Raw genomic sequence first — 19,941 nt, 5'->3', positions numbered from 1 at the left:
ATGTTTAAATATTCAAACTGATGTTTTATTATTATTCGAAACTGATGGAATTTGATCTCGGGTTTTTTTCCCCAATGATATATTTTCTTCTATAAATTCATTGAAATTAACTAACAAACAGAGAAAGGCAATTTTATTGTTTTGAAAGATTTATACTATCTAGGAATCTAATAATACATCAGAAGCAGTCCATAATCGATAATTTCAGATCTATATTCAAATAATATTTGAATAGTAAAATCAGCATTAAAGGTGACCACTATAAATTCCAACACGAAGATTCATAGTAACACAAGGTCAAAAAACTAGGTCTATAAATACTGATATGGGAGAAGTGCTAAATCCTCTGACTGTTCTCCTAGTCATCTAATTGAAAAGTAAAATATACATTCCAACAAGATAGCTACTTCACCACTATATCCATTATTTTTGGTATCATCGTAATATAGAAAATATTTTCGCAAATCATATCTGCATATTACTCTGATTTCTGGTAAAAATTGATCTGTCCTTAATTTAATGTCAACAGATATTCTGTATGCCTAAAGAAGCTTTCTGTTTGACGGATACGTTTTCACTTGACCAGTGAATAAATAATGTAGCCGAAGCAAGTCGTGTCTTTAATTCGTATTCATCAATATCATGATACCATTCCACACTTCCCCATTTCTTCACCTATAAAGTTAAGATAATATTGGTAATACAGTGTGAAATTCTTAAATAGATGATAATAGCTAGAACTACATAGGAAATATCCTTAATTTGTCAACACTTCAATCATTATTTAAGGATAGGAATGGGTTAAACTATTCGACACATTCAATCCTTATTTAACGATGGGAATAGATTTAAACTAATCATCAACTCTTCAATCATCATTAACTAGTATTAATTTATAGCCATGGTTAAAGGGATGGGATTCAAAATGCCTCCAATGAAAAGATCTAGCCATCATGTCTATATTACCTGGTATTCTTGTTCTAATCGAGATAAATGAACTGCTGTATCAACACTTATAAACTTATCTACTAAAGCCATTATAATTAACAATGATTTCACTGAATCTACTGCAAACTGGTAACCTGTAAAAACATTCAAACACAGAAATTAAACAGATGAATAAACTAATGGGAAAAAGCTATTTCAGATGTTCACATAACTCAAACACAAAGATTTTATCCCATTTTAGAAGTGCCAAGTTAATTTATATCTTGAGATAATGATTCAATCTTTTATTTACAAAATATTCTAATCAATTTAAACTGTTAACCAATAAAACAGTTGACAGCATATATCTTAGTCTTGTGGAGCCACGTAGCTCAATGAGTACGGCGCTGCCCCACTAACAAGGAGATACCAGGTTCGTTACCAGTATTGGCAGAGAAAGTTCCTGGCCAGAAATGGCACCTAGTCGATTGGAGGATCCAAAAAACCAAGTTCACAGATGTATGCCATTAACAGTAAATTAAAGATTCCCTGACAGTTTGGGAATCAAAATAAATTAAATTGTAGCACCACTACCAGAGCAAACTTTCCCTCATAGAACACTGCATATCAAATCCCCATCTTCGTTAGCATGGTTGGCATAGAAAAATAGGGCATAAAACCATGTTCCATTTCTTAAAGGGAAAGGATAGACATATCTATACTAACCAAATAAAGCCCAATCACTGTAAGATAAAAGATGTCGTTTGATTGTGTCTTTTGTATGTTGAGGAACATCAGGTGGTGCTATAGTATATGTAGGTGTTATATCTATTTTATATCTGAAATATAAACAAATAACCATAATAATATCCTTCTAAAGATCATTGAGAAACTTATTCTACATACAGTGCTATAGTGTGTGAATACCAGATGGCCAGGACCTACATAATAAAAAGAGATACAGTGTTGTAGTGTACCCTATGACCAGTGTGTGGTGATCCAGTGACTGGGACCCACATTATGAATAGGTATACAGACCTGTGGTTTGAGGTGATCAGACATATCTAGTACATGATGACCCGGATAATAAGGATAGGTTGCCAGGCAATGAAACATGTGCCCACAGCAGCTAAGTCGTCCAGGCAGTCAACAAGGGTTGTCGCATATTTTTCGTTTGTCAGTAATAAAACATTTACAACAATATTTTGTCTCATGACCTTAAAGATACTTTCCCAGAATAGTATTTATCGGGTGGTTCTTTCCAATAAAAATATGTCAGATTTGGTATATAGGAAAATATAGACACTCAATCTTGCTAGAAAAATACTGGATCACCCGAAAATTGCCCATGGAGCAGGCACTAGGCAAAATTGTCAGGGTCTCACTAACTGGCAACCTGACTGTTATCTAACAGCTTATTGTGTGCGAGCTTAAGTGAGGGAGCGGTTGTTATTTCTTGATCAAATGGTTAGGCGGTTTTGGGAACATTGAGGGGTGTCAACGTACAAAAGACTGCAAATAAACGTCGGAAAAAGAAGTTGACAGAAATAATTAAGAATTTACTTAGGCCTCAATATGTATGGTAAATGGACAGTAAGTAATGATAAATACATTCTGAAGACATTGCGTCTAACAACAGCTTACTTATAGCTATAGGTATCCCCGGCAAATACAAAGTTTTGAGAGGGAATTGAAGCAAATTTTTGATAGATTGGTTACTTTAAATATGTTTTTAGTCCAAATATATCATCAAATCACAAAGTTTGTATGCGGGAATGTATAGTTAAATACTGTGTATAAATTTATATTAAAGTGCACATAAGACGGGCCCGGAAACTTTGAGATACGTGTAGCCAATGGTTACTATATCCACTTTACGGCAAGTTCATGCCAATCTGGTTGAAATTAATTCAGTTATCTTCACTCAAAGTCGTAAAAATAGACCTTCCGTAAAAACGACTTTGCCAATTATCGAAAACACTCTTAATCCCCTCAGACGCCAGTGACGTCACAGTGACCGAATGCATATTCGGAATGTTTATTCCTTAATTACCTATATACAGCCGGCGTGTGTATTCTTTACTGCCTAAAGGATTCCTTAATCCCCCTAATTAAATAAAACAATTGACTACGGAATAATTTGTTTTGTAATTCATTTTAATTTAAGATCCAATTTAGAGTGCCTACAACTTTCAAACTTTGAAGTCTTGAACTCTTAATTAATTTTTTACAATATGGAACTTATTGGACGAACACTTTTAATATGTAAATAATATACGGGTCCAGGTATGTGTTTTTTACTGCGAGCACTTCGCTTTTCCACATAAAGTGTAGTGTCGTTAATATCTGTCAATAATTAATCAATCCGACTATAAAAGTTTAATCAAACCACTGACCCTATGTTGGTCTTCTCATTATATAAGCATAAGCAATACAGTAAAATGTAGTTTGTTTTTTCAACATACAGTAAAATGTAGTTTGTTTTTTCAACATTTTACAATTTCAGAATATCTTTGGCATCTTCTACTAGAGACAAGTAACATGTTTATAAACAGCTACCAGATAGTGGTCATAGGTACTTCATTATACCTATTCTAATGGCTTCTTGAATAGATAAAACAAACTTAGAGGAGACAAATCAAATCCTTGTGTAGGCTAAATATTTCAAACCAATCTCCATGCAATATATCAACAAATACCATGTTTTAACCAACCTATCTTTTGCCCAGTTTATAACTGGATCCCAGTTTTGTGATTGAAATCGAACTAGATCTTCAGGTTCCGTCAATCTGTAACTGAATATATGAAAACAAACATTAGCAAAAACATGATGGTATTAACACATGCTAGTCTATATCATACTGCACGCAGCGATCCATCTACGTCATACTTCGAAGCTAGCTGGGGGGTTGGATGGCCGAATGGTTAGCACATGCGCGCTGTATCATAAAGCCTGTCAGTGAGTCAACTGGCGTGGTTTCGAATCCCCGGTTGTACGTGACAAAGAGTAGAGTCGCCTGTCCAACCTCGTAGGTTTTCTCCAGGTCCTCCGGTTTCCTCCCACTGCTAAAGACCCCTACGCACAAGCGAATTATTGAAATAAAATTAATCCATATGTTAGTCCCAAAATGACCTAGTTTGTTTGTGTCAAGTTGAGTTAAAACCCATTTCTCTCTCTCTCTCGAAGCTAGCTGTAGACAGACAGCCCAAGTTTGGGATGAGTCTATATATCATATTCCTATGAGTATCTAGTAATGATTAATCCGCTTATTATTGCTTCACAGATTTTACATCCCTAACAATACTGAATCTCTACTCTAAATAGTGGAATATCAGTCCAAAAATGGTTAATTCCATTCAGTATTTACAAAGACATGAATTAAAAATCCCCCAACATTCAGCATCCACTGCAGATGATATAAACAAGCAAGCACTTCTAAGTGGTTGGTAAAATCATTTAACGCCATTTGATATTTTTGTTTCCTTAAAAAATTGTCCATTACCATGGTGCTTTGTTGAAAGGACTAGATGCCTTTTCCTTTTCAGGCCCTCCATCCCTCAATCTGATTAAAACACAGATCCTATTTCGTTTCGTTTTATAGTTCAAATTTCGTTTTACTGGTCTTTACTACACTAGGATCTGGAAGAGTTGTGTAACAGGCGTTCTAATTGATGTTAGGAATAAGCCAATGAAACGGTCTGTTACAGCGAGTTCTTGGCCTTTTTATGCACAGAACTGTGGGTAAACCACTAGAAACGTCAACACCGATTGATTAATCAATGTCTGACGTCATAGGGTCAAAAGCCGCTCGTTTGACCCCTGACGTGAACCCCCACTATAACTTTGTCTGATCTTTATGTAGTGTAGGCCATCGAAAGTATAAAAAAATGAAACGAAATATAGATCTGTATTTTAATCAGATTGTCCATCCCTATACCACAGGTGCCTTATATCCAGGGAGCCAGCATCATACGCACCGAGGCACTGTGGCACCTATGCCCTTTATATTCACATGCCAGAAAATTGGGTCATTATGCATGTATAAAACAATACACCAGGCCCAGAAATAATTACACTTTAATATCACTAATGAAATTTAGTGAAAGTCTCACCACATTGTATCTGTTTCTAGAAAATGAATTATACTATCAGTCAAAACATCTCTTGTTTTATGAAATGGGTTGTCTAATGCTGTATTACATAAGGATGTCTAAAAGAACAAACAAAAGACACATCTTCGATTAATTATTTCATTCTAGTTACTTTTACAAATAAACCAGTTTATTCAGAATATACCAATAATTAGAACAAAATGCAAGTTACTAAATGTTCCTAATCATATTGATCAGTACATTAGTAGGCAACCTCATCATCTTATATTATCCTACAGATTTCTAGTTAATAATTGTGTGTAGTGTAATCCTCCTGCACTTACTATTACACAAATTTATATCTGCAATAAATAACAATAAAAACTAAGTAGAATTCTATTTACTAAATGCATATTATGTCTTTTAATGACTTTGTCTTGTGAATTCCATTCTGTTGCTACAGCTAAAGCAAGTGCTTCATTGGGTACACGAAATAAATTTCCTCCTGGGGTACGAAGCTTTCTTTTATCTAAATTTATTTCATACCATCCTATAAATGGAAAACGAAAGTAATATTAAGAAAATATAACTGCATGTGGTAGTTGTAGAAAAAAAACTGTCATGAAATCAATTTGGCATGGGATAGGTGAAGATATGTGGATGACATGGTTGGTAGTCCTTTGTCTTGTTTATAATTTTATGTTCATTCAGTATACATGGTGCAACCGACTCAATATCATGCTGTGACTGATTAAAAATCTGTTTGAAGAAAAAGGGCGCTGCAATTAAATGCCACAATAGAGATAATAATTTTTTATGAGTTAACTCATAAACATATAGTTTAATTTTATTTCAATAAAATAGGGGTCTTTAGCAGTGGGAGGAAACCGGGGCACCTGGAGAAAAACCACAAGGTTAGACAGACGACTCTACTCCTTGTCACTTACAACTGGGGAATCGAAACCATGCCTGATGACTCAATGACAGACCTTATGATGCAATGTGCAAACCATTCGGCCATCCAATCCCCCAACTCATTAGAGAATTAAAATACAAGGGTGTTTTGATGTAAAGTTTTTTAATAATAAAAAAATATGTAGGCCTAAGCTTATTAGAATAGTTCACATGTAGGCTACATTCTCCATCCATTCCTTTTTCTTTAATAATAATAAATAAGCATTCATAATAAAGGTCATTGTTCTTGTGTAGTTTACCTTCAGTTGTAACTATGGATGCATTTTTGTAGAATTTCTTCAGCTCTGAAAACAAAAAAGTAATCATGTTACCATATTCATGTATGCAGATAAAAAATGATGGGTGAAAGACTATATAAATATAAATAAACCATACCTCTTTACGGCATTCAAAAAGTTTACTTAAATTATGATGATTTGGGAGTCTTGGTGGCTAAGTGGGTAAGACACTCGCTGGCTAGTCTGGATGTCGCGGGTTCGCTCCCGGTATTGCCTTGGCCGAAAAATTCATTGGGATTTTCCGAAGTGATTTCAGTGGTGCAGGGCGGAGGACCTGACAAGGACAGCTGTCTAGTCATTTGGATGGGAAGAAAAACCGAGGACCCATGTAGTTGTTATTCAATATAAGACTAAGAGTAGGCCTTTGTGCCACTGTCGGGCAAAATATCCCTCATAACACTCTGTATGGCGTATACCCGTCTTCATTAGCCCTGCATTGGCCGAGAAAGTTCATCCAGATTTTCCGACGTGGTTTCCCCTTGTCAGTGGTGCAGAACGGAGGGCCTGACAAGGACAGTTGTCTAGTCCTTCTGATGAGACGAAAAACTGAGGTCCCGTGTATATATTGGAATGCACGTAAAAGATCCCCTGGCAGTTGGAATTCGATATAAGAGTAGGCGATAGTGCCGCTGCCCGGGCAAAATTTCCCTCATAGCACACTGTATGGTGTATGCCCGTCTTCATTAGCCCAGTATAGGAGCAGAACAGTAGGACGTTTAACCCCATTTCATTTCATTTCCAGTCGGAGTAGGACATTAAAGCCCATTTCATTTTATAACAAAATTGCTTTGATTTTTTTAAGTGCTTTTATTTAGAGTTACCCCCCTTTAACCTACGAACCCGCCTGCTTACTTACCGTATTTCGTATATTTACCGAATATAATTCATTGTAATAACAATATATAGATCGAAAATTACCTCGATATGACGACATGCATTTTTTCTGATTATACTGATATCCACAAAGTTTACTTTGTTTAATATATCGTAAAGAAACTGTCAAAACTGATCGTACCATGAAAAACATGGGCGCGGCCATTTTATAAATATTACGTATATTGTTCATGATTGGCTGTTGCTTTCATCTGACGTCTTTCTAGCCAATCAAAATAGTTTTAACATAACTTTTAGGCAAATGAATTTGACCCCTTGATTGGCATCGTTGGCAGAGCAACAACAGACATGCCAGTTCCAGTCAAACTTGACCCACCTCCCCCAGCTGATTCCATCCAGCCTGGTGTGACAACAACTTTACTTTACAATGGCTCAAGATTCCAAGGCCAACAAAAAAGCAAAGGAAATTCATATGATGTTGAGGTTGTACTTCAGGTAAGCTTGTGTTCCAAAACTTTTATGTCATTTAAAAATGTTGGTAGGGTGACACAAACAGATTAAGTTGTTAATCTTAGGCCACAGGGTTAAATGAAGACCTCAACTTAAAGCACTGTAGTACAGATGAGACTATTTAATTATTAAAGCCTCAATACCATTCTTGTTGTAACTGAATAATATGTCCCAATCTTTATTCTGGTCAACAAATTGTACTATTTTACAATATTTCAATTAGATCTAATTGATGATACAAATTTCATCTTAACACACCTTATTTAGAAATTTTGAAAAATTCAACATAATGGGTTGAAACGTCTAACGTAAACCTTTTCAAATGAAACTTCGATTTAAAAATATTTTCGAACCCTCTGGACAAGTAAAATAGGATGTAATGGTTAATTTACACAACAGGTAGGACACTTAAACATCTAGTACTTAGATAGAGATATTATTTATTTTCTGGAGCTTTCAAGCCAGCAAGAGTGTTATTGTCCCTTTAAATGTTAAGTTTATATACCTGCAATGCATATTGATGTTGTTTTTATCTGTTTATGATGTATCAATAAAAATCTTATCTTATCTTATGCCCCTAGTTGTGGGGAACTAACTCAAAGTGCTCCCAGTCACATAGAAGTTGGTGGTTCTGTACTCATACCGGAGGAAGTGGGGGGAATGTTGAATGGTCTAACTTGAGCGCTTTAGATTATGGTTCATAAGGACTGTCATTTAGTCACGTGTCGTGGTTACGATCCCAAGCCATTAGAGTCGTTTCACCACAGATAGGTCTATTGTCCCAAAAAATTAAATTACAATCCGTGGCATTAATTTTAATGTACGTTTGTTCATGTTTGTTATGCTTTTGTAATTATTATTCAGTCTTTAGAATTAATTATTTACTTCAACTTCAGTACTGTGATATGGAAAAGGCTTATTTATGTGGCTACCTAAAAATCAAAGGTTTAACAGAGGAATTTCCTACACTAACAACCTTTTTTGACGGAGAGATAATCAGTGCTAAACATCCTTTCTTAACAAGAAAATGGGATGCAGATGAAGATGTTGACAGAAAACATTGGGTACGGTCTAGTTTACATGTCTTTTATTCTCAATTACAAACAAAACAAATTATATTGTAATTTCACATAAAAGTTGGATTATTTTTTTAAAATTTCCAATGATATTTGATCAGTGTTGGATCTCCCATCAGTCCACTCATGTGTTCACCATTCTTTGTCAGAATGGGGCTATAAAAGATGATTGACACTAACAATTAAATACCAGTGTGTCAATCAAATACTGATATTTTCTATGATCTCAATATGGCAATTATACCTTTATTTTTCCCAAGGATGCTTTTGTAGCTACATGTAACAGAGTAAAAGGAAATATTACATTTGAAATCAAATGGGATTTAGCCCCTTGCCTTTCTGCACTAACTGGGCGAATGAAGATATGCCTATGCCATTCATCGTGCTATGAGGGAAAATTTGCCCTGACAACGCCAGGATCTTTAATGTGCTGTCAATGATATACACAGGTACAATCCAAACAACTGATACTTTTCCTTGCCAGTCCCTCCAACCTGCACAACTGACAAGGAGGAAACCAGCCTAGACAAACCTGAAGAAATTTCTTGGCCAACACTGGGATAAAATCAGGGGCTACCTGGATAGTAAGTCAAGGCCATACACTGTTGTCCTAGATCTTGTACAGTACACTCATTTTGCTTCTTTAAATTATTAAAAATGCATAATGTAAGAATAAGATAAAAAGCTGTCCGTTCTTGGTATAATAGATATAATTCAAAAATAGATAATAAAATATGAATATATTGAACATTTCAGTCAAGTTACTTTATTCTTTGGGGGGTTGGATGGCCTAATGGTTAGCACGTGTCATTTAGTCAACTGGCGTGGTTTCGATTCCCCAGTTGTACGTGACAAGGAGTAAGGTCGCCTGTCCAACCTCGTGGGTACCTCCGGTTTCCTCCCACTGCTAAGGACCCTTACGCGCAAGCGAATTATTGAAATAAAATTGAACCTGGTGTTAGTTCCGAAATGACCTAGTTAAACCCCATTTCTCTCTCTCTCACTTTATTCTTTGCAAAGTTATGAGTGTTTGAAGTTTTGACACAATTTATAGCATAGACTAAGTCTCGATTATCTATTTTATTGTTAAACTCTTAAATAGCTGCAGTGTTCTAATCTACATAAAAATCTGAGCCATCCTATGGTCCATAGAATTGATTTATTGGCTTGTCATGCTGATAAATGTTTAAATAATAATTCATTATTACATTTGAAGCCAGAAAAAAGACTTGCACTAGGCATATTGAGCTCTTACATAATGCATCTTTAATGTATATCTGGGAAGACATTGTTTTAATTGAAATTTGAACAGTGTATATTAAATTATTATTCCTCATTTACATATTTATTACTGTGGTTTCTTCCCAGGGAAAGTTTTTAACATTTTTCGAGTTTGCCAAGAATTTTAATTCAGACAGTTTTGATTATGAAGAACTAAAGAAAAAAGATTTTGTTTTTATGAGGTGGAAGGTAAGGATATATAAATGTGTTAAATTGTTATTTCACAGAATCTGTTTTATTGTAAATAGAGGATAGTCAGGAAACAACCCAACAATTATAATAATTTAAAATTTTGGTGAAGAATGACCATTTTGTTTCTTCAAATGCACCTTAAATGAACTGGAACCCATTAAATGCAAAGTACAAATATCCTCCTAAGCCATTCAAATTTAGTGCCATTGGCAATATTTCTTGTTCCCAACTTTTCTAATTTTTATATCCTTCAGGAATTAATTTCTAGTGTATAATTCTGTATTTACAGGAACATTTTTTGGTGCCAGATCACACAATAAAAGATATTACAGGTGCTTCATTTGCTGGGTTTTATTATATATGTTTTACCAAATCTACTGCTACCATAGAAGGATTTTATTATCACAGAAGTTCAGAATGGTAGGCTTTATTCTTTCTCAAGTTTTCCTGATACATTGTATATAGTTACATTAAGGAAGAGATTGCATACTGGGAGAAATAATTATAATTCTAGTGGGGTGGGGGGGTTAAAGGCTTTTGGGTTCTTCTATGAGACATCAGAAGTTTTGAACTAGAGCTGTGTTAATGACACTTAGTATTTTGACAAATTTTAGTTTTTGAATTGTATACAAATGTTGTTTTTTTTTTGTAATTTTATCTTTGTCTTGTAACGGCTAGTGAAGTATTATTATGACTTTCTGTGCTGTCAGAAAGTGCTGTTACTTATGTTCTGTATTCTAGCATCCAATATATACATGTATAAAAAATTATCCTCAAAATGGGAACTGGCTTGCTAGCCTGGAGGTCGGGTATTCGATCCCTGCATTGGCTGAGAAATTTCATTGGGAATTTCCGACGTGGTTTCCCCTTGTCAGCTGTCTAGTCATTTGGATGAGACGAAAAACCAAGTTCCAGAGTATACATTGTCATGCACGTAAAAGATCCCTTGGCAGTTGAAATTCGATATAAGAGTAGGATAGTGCCGCTGCCAGTGCGGAATTTCCCTCATAGCACACAGTATGGTGTTAAACCTCATTTCATTTCTTATTCTCAAAATATTCCCTGACCCCAGAGGCCACACCAAATTGAATTTGAGTCCATTTGGAACACCTTAACTATTGTTTCCTATTTCTTAGATAAAAAGAAAAATTTATTGGAGGCTATTTATCAAGACCCTAAAATCAAATTGGCATTAGGGTTTTCAAAAATCCTAAAAATTCAAGATGGAATTTGCACTCAATAATGTGATTTCCAAAATGGGATTCACTGAAACATGTTGTATCATTGTCATCTGCTCCTGCTGGACGAAGTACATCACATGATTGTAAATGTGCAATTCTTACTGGTTAGAGAAAAGACCTGCATGTTATGAAGCTAGGGCCTTCCTTGACGCCCTACTGCCAGCCGGTGCACAACCTTAATATAAATCATTTCTCTATGGATTGGGAATCCCAGGAGAAAGTCAGTCTCAATTGACATGTCCTAGTTGATTTTACTCTTCTGCCGTCTGTAATATATGAATCAGCTGGATCTTTCAATAATGGTAATTTATATTATATCTTTCTTACAGGTTTCAATCTTTAAAATTACACCACTGTCCTGACAGAAGTATTCCAATATATCAGTTTAGATGAGATGTCTACAATTAAAACATTATAGAATACCAAATACAGAGTTAAACAGCCGAGTATAGACTTCTACTTAAAGCATAAGAAACAGGAAGAATATATTAACAATTATTTATATTTATAGACATATGTAAATTAAATACTATAGCTCAAACTATTGTTAAATTGTTAATATATTTTAATATAATTATAGAAATGGAAAATATTAATTTACAGTACATCTATAAAAAAAAATATTAAACCACATCATATTATGCTTGACATAGAAAAGTGTTATACTGTATTTGAAAATGGAGTGTTCGATGCGATCCAGGGCTTTCACTTTAAAATTTGCCAACTGGTATTTTGTTTACCTCAGATAAGCAAGATATTTTTAATAATTACTCATTTTTTTTATATATAAGTTTTAAAAAGTTTTTTTTTTTTTACACATAATAGCTATAAATTTAACTGGATTAAAGTAGTTTGGCTCTATGAAATTCTAATTAAATTTATGGCTGGTCAATTTCACTGCCAGTTAGTGATGACTGTCAAATATGATTGAAACGAGAGCCCTGTTATGATCATACTGTGTTTGTGTGTGTGTGTGTGTGTGAATTAAATTATAATAATGTCAAACTACAAACTATGTAAAGGACTGTCATATTATGATAGTTATGATCAGCATAATTGTGTTATTGAATAAGTTTAATGTAAAAGATTTGAGACATGAAACTGATAGATGAGGGATTGAGATCGCATAATTTTAATATGAGAAAAATACTATTAATTCAATCAGTATTTGATTGAATTAGGGCATTTGACATTTGATAAATGGTAGGGGAACGGATCCAATACTTGGTCTGTAGATACAATTTGCATGCTTACAAAATCCTTGGAAAGTATTTAAACTTAACTGTCCAAATATTTGCCTGGGTTTGAGATATTAGAGAATATTAAAAACCTAGGTTAATAGCTGAAATGTATTGCATTGCTAACTACTATTAAATTCAAAAACCCTAATTTAAAAAACTGATCTAATATTTCTGAGTACTGTAACACTCTAATGTTCGTGGATTCGCTGCTATGTTACATTAATGATTTACTGTAGAATACACATGTATATTGTATCTCTATAAAAAAATCTTTGTATATTATCGATGCAAATAAGTTTATTTTTGTACATGAATTGTTATACCCTTTGGGGTTTGTTTTTTTTTTTTCCTTTTTTTTTTAAAAGATACATTAGTTAAGAGTTTAATAAATAGTTGGCCATTCTTACTATAATAATTCAAAAATAGATGATAAAAAAAGAAAATATTGAAGATTTCAGTCAAATTACTTTATTCTGAACAAAGTCGTCACTGTTAGAAGTTTGGACTAGAAATAGGCATAAACTGAGAATTGCTGATCATTTGATTGGCAGACGATAACTCCACCCACATATTCTCAATTATCAAGTAACATTCTCAATGGCTATGGTACCCTCGATTAGCAGGCCTTTCGTCGGTAGTGACGTCGGTGATAACGGTAAACGTTCACTTGGTCAGCCATTTATTGATTTAATTGTTAAATGAACAACTGTTTAAATCTAAGCGGTATCCAAGCCATCCAAGGGTCTACAGAGTTGATTTTGAGCTTGTCATGTAAATAAAGGCCTAATTAATGATTTCTATAACATCTGAAGCCTAAAGAAAGACTTACAATAGGCAGATTTAGCTCTTAGCTAATGTATCTTTAATTACAGATTAACACCCATGTATATAATATAGTTTAAGCATGCATTATGCAAGAGCTAAATCTGCCTATTGCAGGTCTTTCTTTAGGTCTTAAATGTTACATAAAGTATTAATTAGACATTTATTAACATGACAAGACCATAATCAAATCTCGATGCCATCTGATTTTTCCGATATAAAGAAGATTTTAACGATTCGGCCATTTAATTTAAAAATGGAGAAGCAAGTCAAAGCTTCAAAAACCGGTACGTTGGTTACAATCAATTCACACATCTTGTCAAACATTCAAAGGCTAATATATTCGCTCAGAATAAACAATTTGAATGAAATTTTCAATATATTCATTTTTCATTATCTGTTTTTGATCTGTTATAGCAAGAATTGCTAGCTCTTTGTCTGAATTTTATATAATGTTTCTTTAAATATGAGGTTTGATTTTGTTTTGCTTGTAGCATGTAAAAATGACAAGATAAAACCCAATTCGTACCTATTCATTCAGCATAAGAACTCACTGACATCAAGTATCAAAAAATATTTGTATGTGTTAAATATCCAATCCATAAGAAATACATGATTGATAATTGGGGGAGCCAAAAATTATGAGATCAGTTTTACATTGAGGTAGCAGACATTGTCAAAATGGATGTGGGACTTCAGCTATGAAACATTTGAACGGAACACTTGATAGGATTTCTTTCTGCTGTATTGTTTGAACAACAACAAAACGTTCTCTTATTAAATTAAGGACAAATAATACATACATTGAACCAACTTGATCAAGTAATATCTGCAGTTGCTATCTTTCTGTTATTCATTATAAATTTTTGTCATAATCTTCCACGAATATTATCAAGGGGTCACCAGGCTAGCCAAACACTGATTATGAAATTTAAGAGACCACATTATACATCTATGCCCCATCTGAGATGCCGGTGAGAGGGTTAGGTGTAATAATTCCACAAGTTATATATATTACTATGTGTGTATGTATTATAAGGAAACACATACATGTAATCAAAACTAATAAAATTGGTCTCCAGTGATGCTATGTGATCTATTTAAATATTTTAATGTACTTATGAAAAGTTTTAATCTACGAATAACTTCTATATACCATTTCAACTTATATACTTGGGTTTGTGAGTTGATAGCCTTTGTTATGATTGAATAAAATTTTAATCCTTGAATTAAATGTTTTTATCTATCCTTTAAAACATATCCCCACCCCACCCACCTGACAACCAGATTTATAACAAAAATTAGAAATGGCCATTATTTGATCAAATATACAAAGTTATTTCATTTACTTGTTCATTCAACAAACACTTTGTCACTTTCAACTGTCTTTGGACATAGCTTATTTTTGTTCAGTATTCCCACATCCATCCTCAAAGGCAGTAGTAGGGGAAATTTTGGGATTTCACAAGATCCTGTTATTTTCCATTCCTACCATACCTAGATGCTAGCATTAGCAACACTAATACTATCTTACTCTAGCAGCTGAGTTAATAAGATTCTGGCTCAGTAACCAGGAGGTCTCATGTTCACTCCCAGTCTTAATTGGCCGAGAAAGTTCCTCAGGATTTTCTGGAGCGGTTCCCGATTGTCAGTGGAGCAGGACATAGGGCTTAGCAAAGACAGTGTCTAGTCATTTAGATGGGACGAAAAACTGAGGTTCTAAACATTGGCGTGCACATAAAAGAACCTTTGACTCTTGACAGTTGGAATACGAATTAAGAGTATGCCGTAGCACCGTTGTCAGTGCAAATCTCCCCCCCCCCCCCCTTGGATAGCACATTGTAGGGCGTAAGCCCGCCTTCATTAGCCTAGTAGGACCCATGTTCCTGAAGCAACGACCGCGAGTTTTACAACATGATAAGATGTACGTAGTTAAGGCGAGATCAAGCCTTCTATTGAAGATGAGTAGGACCTTAATCCCCATTTCATTTCTATTCTTGTCAGACTAAACAAACTTCCACTGTTTTGAGTGAATTGTATTTTTAAAGAAAATGTCACCTGTGTTTTAATGATCCAACGTCAGCTGCATACATTACTGTGTTTGAGATTCGGAACTTTCTCCTATACAATTATTAACAAACGAACATTTCGATGAACATTTATTAAAATTAAATTGCTTTACAATTACCGACAAGATGAATATTTAACAGGATGCCCTATTCGTGAATTATATGCGGCGATTAATACAAAAACTTATTTTCGTAGTGGGCATCATCCCATTAAAATATATTTATAAACTACCGGATGGTCTCAGATACAATAATACTTGATGTTACAAGAAGCATCGTCTAAAACATATACCAACAACACAATATGGTTTCGAACATTGTGTCCTAATCTGAAACTTACTGTGACCAATTCTTCCACGGTTCCTAGATTTATTTTTCTGCCAAAGGTATAGACATATAAACCAAAACCACAGCTTGGTCCATGTACTGTTATGTTAATAATATAACACTAATCTGATACAAATACAAACACTTCTTAGGCGTATTTTTATTACACTGATTTTTTAAAAATTATTATTATTGAAACCATAAATTGGCGGGTACAACAACGAAAATAATGTATATATTTAAAAATGTTGGAAAACAGCTGAAGAAATATTAAGAGTATATTGTCTATCATTTTGTAGCAACGTCCATGGCGGCTCTGAAATAAAAATAACGATTATATTTATAATATGTTGTAAAACTAACACAACTCTCCATGTCTCACAGCAATATCGAAGATATTTTGGTGTACTGTTGCGCTTTTAAAATTTTAATTTACAACAATTTTAGTAATTCGCTAATGTTCCTGGCGAGAAATTTTACATTATGTTTGTTTATCTTTTTACCCGATTTTCCAATGGAGTTTTCAAATTGTAACTGTCAAGGGTTCTTTTAATTACACACAAACGAGAGCACGAATGGACATTCGATTTTCGTCCCATCCGCTGGAATGGTAGAAAACGACCAAGAAACCAATCAATAATTATACCACAGACACTGAATTGAATACCGGCAAAATTAAATTTGACCCCTACTATCTGCTTGAGATCTTGTAACTGATTTTATTCTTTTTTAAACTGGCACCATCTATTGCGAAAAAATAGTTATCAACCACATACTTGCGTTTGTTTGGGTCTAGATATTGCATTCCGTTCAGAAATTCTTCCAAACTAATCTTCCAGTCCTTATTGGTGTCCATATCAGTAAAAGTAGTCTATAAAATTTAAAAAAAAAAAAAAATTTACACGCCAATAAAGGTATATTCCCAAAAGATTGTTTACGCTGATATTTCTTTAGAACTGACCCAAAGCTGTAACAGCCAAAATATCGACGGAAAGATAACCCATCAAAACGCGATACCAAAATTTTGAAAAGCGACAGCGTGTCGTGCACGATGGACCTTGACTTTTCGTCCCACGCTCTTCCTTGTCTGGCTCCCCACCCTGCACCACTGACAATTAGGATAAAACATGCTGCAGCTTTCGTATGCACATCCCAAACAAGTTATAGAAAAATATATTAACATACTCTGACCTGTATGTATATGTACATTATTCCCGTGGAATGGTGCCGAAATATTTTGAGTTATATAACATAAGAGGTTTTCAAAAACAATAACTCTGACAGTAGCCATTGAGGGTTATAAAAAAAAGGTTCATTAATGAAGTTTGGTTTTAATCCAGCTGGCATGAATGCTTAGATTCGTATTCTATATCCATAGAAAGGAAAATTAATTAATTAGTTAAACATACATTTAGGCCTGAAATGTTATCTAAATTATTAATTAGACATTAATTAACTTATCCAGACCATAATCAACTCTAGATGGCATCGCTAGCCTGCGATCTTAAGTGGATTGTGATCCGATTTACTGCATAACTTTCCTTCTCGATTAAACGATTAAATGGATAATTCAGACTATGCTGTTTAACGTACTGACTTTAGTAATGATGACCGAGGCTAGGCAGAAATTTCATTCGCTTAGTTCTCGGTTCATAGTGGATCAATTTGAATGAAATTTTCAGCAAATTGCCTTTACGTTATCTAGTTTTTAATTATTATAGTGAGAACAGACAACTCGTTATCGAATCTCCCATAATGTATCTTTAAGGGCGGAAAGAATCATATTGTGTGCAAAAATGACCTACAGGGGCCGAGCACAATATGTATTTTAAATGTTATTTTGAAATATTTCAACCTTTATTTATGTAAGAGCTAAATCTGTCTATTGAAGGTCTTTCTTTAGGCCTGAAATGTTATCTAAATTATTCATTAGACATTAATTAACTTATCCAGGCCATAATCAACTCTTGATGGCATCGCTAGCCTGCGGTGTTTATTGGATTAGGTTCCGATTTGCTGTTGGACTTCCATTCATGATTAAATCATGAAATGGATAATCGAGACTATGTTTTTTATCGTACCGACTTTAGTAATGACGACCGTGGCTAGGCCGAAAATTCAATCGTTAAAATCTCGGTTCAAAGTGGATCAATTTGACTGAAATTTTCAGCAAATTCCCTTTACATTATCTAGTGTTTAACTATTATATCGAGAACTATCAGCTCTTTATCTAATCTAACATAATGTATCTTAACTATTAAAAAAACTATTGAGACCGTTCCGTGTGGAAATCTTGTGTAACACCGATGTTTTTAATATTACACCAACATAACCCAACCTAAACACTGGAATTGAATTGACCCGCAAAGTCTCAATGGACTTTAGAATGTGTGGTAACGTCGTGTGAAGTAAGCTAGAAAACACAAAGTCGGGAGACAAAATTATGAACCATAATATGGTCGAAGGCCATATTACTGAAACATAAAGATTATAAGTCGAATTCAGTTGTGTGTTAATTTTTTTATTAAATTCCCATAGCCAGTAAGAAATATTGTGCACTTGTGTGTCTAACGATAGTAGAAAATACAGGAAAACTGTGCAACAAAACATAAAGTAATTAACCCACCTGTATCTCCGCCATTGATAAATTAAGTCCAAGTTGAGCAACAACACTGTCTAATTCGGTTATTGACAGGTATCCATCTTTATTCTTATCGGCCGCGTTGAAAAATGCAGTAAAAATGGCTTTCTCTAAGACCGGTAGAACCGCTTTTGCCATTTGTGTGGAATCGAATACAACTCAAAACTGCTTGAAGTTTCTGGTCGCAACTAATAAAAGGATCAATATATAATCGATCACAAAGATTATAGATAGTAATTCACATTATCATGCAATGTAATTTGAGATTTGATCTCAACAGTGAAAAATATAACAAAGACAAAAATATTTTTTATTTGTGCTTAGAGTCTATGAATACTTGTGTGTTGTCCCGTATTTGACTGGTAAACCACCTCTATATTTGACCATAGTAAACATTATTGCAATATATTGCCTATTAATCAAGTCTTATTTGATAATGGTCCCTTCGTATTCATCATTGTTATAGAAATTCTATAGTAGTACTTCATTCTATCTTTGCTAAGTTACTTTTTATTATTAATCCATTTTATTATTATACGATTGAACAGTGATTCTGTATTGTTATATTATAGTAGTAAAGTCTATTTTAATAAAAGACTTGCGTGTTCAACTCTCCATATGGTTTGTTCGAGAGAGTCAATTTATCATTACGCGATACAGTGTATAATACAAGATTCTTTGGATTTCCCTTTGACGTTGGAAATCCACAACGCTTTCGATTTTCGTTGTGCGCATTCTGAATAATTGTAAGAAGCGTGAAAGCTATTCAAATATTTCAATAGTTTTTCATTTTTTTCACCCAATTTCGAAATTTAGAACGTGTTCGAACTAACTAACCGGTGTTGGGGCGGTTTGGCAAGTAAAATATCAGCCAGACAATACAATATAAGTCGTCCTTATAAGCAGAGGCGTAGCCGTGAAATATATATTGGGTGGGGGGGGGGGGCATATGAAATTATATAAAATGTTGACAGCCGATGTAGAGCTATAGGGAGAGTGTGGGAGGGTTACCCTTCCACTGGGGGGGGGGGGCATAAATTTTTTTTAATGTTTCAGTTATCTGTAAACACTGTTTTGACATATTTTACGGGGTTAAACTAAAACATCACACCAATACAATGTTTATCATGTTTAAATCAGGGGGTGCCGTATTCATATTTTTTCATGACTTTTACATATTGAATGTTACGCTTGAGTTATGAACAACACGACAAAGAGAGTTTATAGTAGGGGTATTTTTATGAGGAGGATCCAAATGAAACAAAACTTGATCACATAACTTTAGTTTATGAGGATGCATATTTGACAATCACCTTGTTAACTACAATACTATATACATATTATACACATTGACATTTACAGAAAAGTTGTATAGATATTTAAAGTATTTTGTACATTTTGTGTATTATAAATGGATTTCAAAAAGTAAACATAG

General features: G+C 34.1%; 2 protein-coding genes and 1 long non-coding RNA gene across 5 annotated transcripts; 1 reads left to right on the top strand and 2 right to left on the bottom strand.

Moving 5' to 3' along the window:
* Nucleotides 1-116: 116 nt before the first annotated feature.
* On the bottom strand, nucleotides 117-7,319 carry LOC126810794 (ATP synthase mitochondrial F1 complex assembly factor 2). 3 transcript variants are annotated; one of them, XM_050536071.1, is made up of 8 exons: nucleotides 7,191-7,319; nucleotides 6,234-6,278; nucleotides 5,424-5,569; nucleotides 5,041-5,138; nucleotides 3,642-3,722; nucleotides 1,654-1,766; nucleotides 967-1,082; nucleotides 117-675 (listed from the first exon to the last, which is right to left on the bottom strand). In XM_050536071.1, the coding sequence occupies exons 1-8, from the start codon at nucleotides 7,309-7,311 to the stop codon at nucleotides 523-525; spliced, it is 873 nt and encodes a 290-aa protein (XP_050392028.1). In that variant the 5' UTR covers nucleotides 7,312-7,319; the 3' UTR covers nucleotides 117-522. The 3 variants fall into 3 exon arrangements, with proteins under 3 accessions (XP_050392028.1, XP_050392029.1, XP_050392030.1); XM_050536072.2 differs by lacking the exon at nucleotides 7,191-7,319 and adding an exon at nucleotides 6,994-7,060; XM_050536073.2 differs by lacking the exon at nucleotides 7,191-7,319 and adding an exon at nucleotides 6,689-6,951.
* Nucleotides 7,320-7,389: 70 nt separating this feature from the next.
* On the top strand, nucleotides 7,390-14,697 carry LOC126810797 (glucose-induced degradation protein 4 homolog). The gene is made up of 5 exons (XM_050536076.2): nucleotides 7,390-7,601; nucleotides 8,513-8,680; nucleotides 10,061-10,162; nucleotides 10,455-10,585; nucleotides 11,736-14,697. Exons 1-5 carry the CDS (start codon nucleotides 7,455-7,457, stop codon nucleotides 11,797-11,799), a joined length of 612 nt encoding a protein of 203 aa, XP_050392033.1. The 5' UTR covers nucleotides 7,390-7,454; the 3' UTR covers nucleotides 11,800-14,697.
* A 914-nt stretch (nucleotides 14,698-15,611) lies between these two features.
* LOC126810799 (uncharacterized) lies at nucleotides 15,612-18,809 on the bottom strand. The gene is made up of 3 exons (XR_007675296.2): nucleotides 18,492-18,809; nucleotides 16,642-16,736; nucleotides 15,612-16,181 (listed from the first exon to the last, which is right to left on the bottom strand). It is a non-coding gene; the product is annotated as an uncharacterized LOC126810799 (long non-coding RNA).
* Nucleotides 18,810-19,941: the final 1,132 nt, after the last annotated feature.

The sequence above is a fragment of the Patella vulgata genome, chromosome 2, assembly GCF_932274485.2.
Source record: "Patella vulgata chromosome 2, xgPatVulg1.2, whole genome shotgun sequence".
NCBI lineage: Eukaryota > Metazoa > Mollusca > Gastropoda > Patellidae > Patella > Patella vulgata.
The sequence above is the reverse complement of the archived record's forward strand: the minus strand, read 5'-3'. Positions and strand labels throughout refer to the sequence as shown.

Coding starts and splice junctions, on each gene's coding strand:
- LOC126810794 (XM_050536071.1), bottom strand. CDS start 7,311: ATGGCCGCGCCCATGTTTTTCATGGTACGATCAGTTTTGACAGTTTCT. Junction 5,570..6,233: donor ATCCATAGTTACAACTGAAG/GTAAACTACACA, acceptor TTCCATTTATAG/GATGGTATGAAATAAATTTA. Junction 5,139..5,423: donor AAAGACATAATATGCATTTA/GTAAATAGAATT, acceptor TTGTTCTTTTAG/ACATCCTTATGTAATACAGC.
- LOC126810797 (XM_050536076.2), top strand. CDS start 7,455: ATGCCAGTTCCAGTCAAACTTGACCCACCTCCCCCAGCTGATTCCATC. Junction 10,163..10,454: donor TTGTTTTTATGAGGTGGAAG/GTAAGGATATAT, acceptor CTGTATTTACAG/GAACATTTTTTGGTGCCAGA. Junction 10,586..11,735: donor TATCACAGAAGTTCAGAATG/GTAGGCTTTATT, acceptor TCTTTCTTACAG/GTTTCAATCTTTAAAATTAC.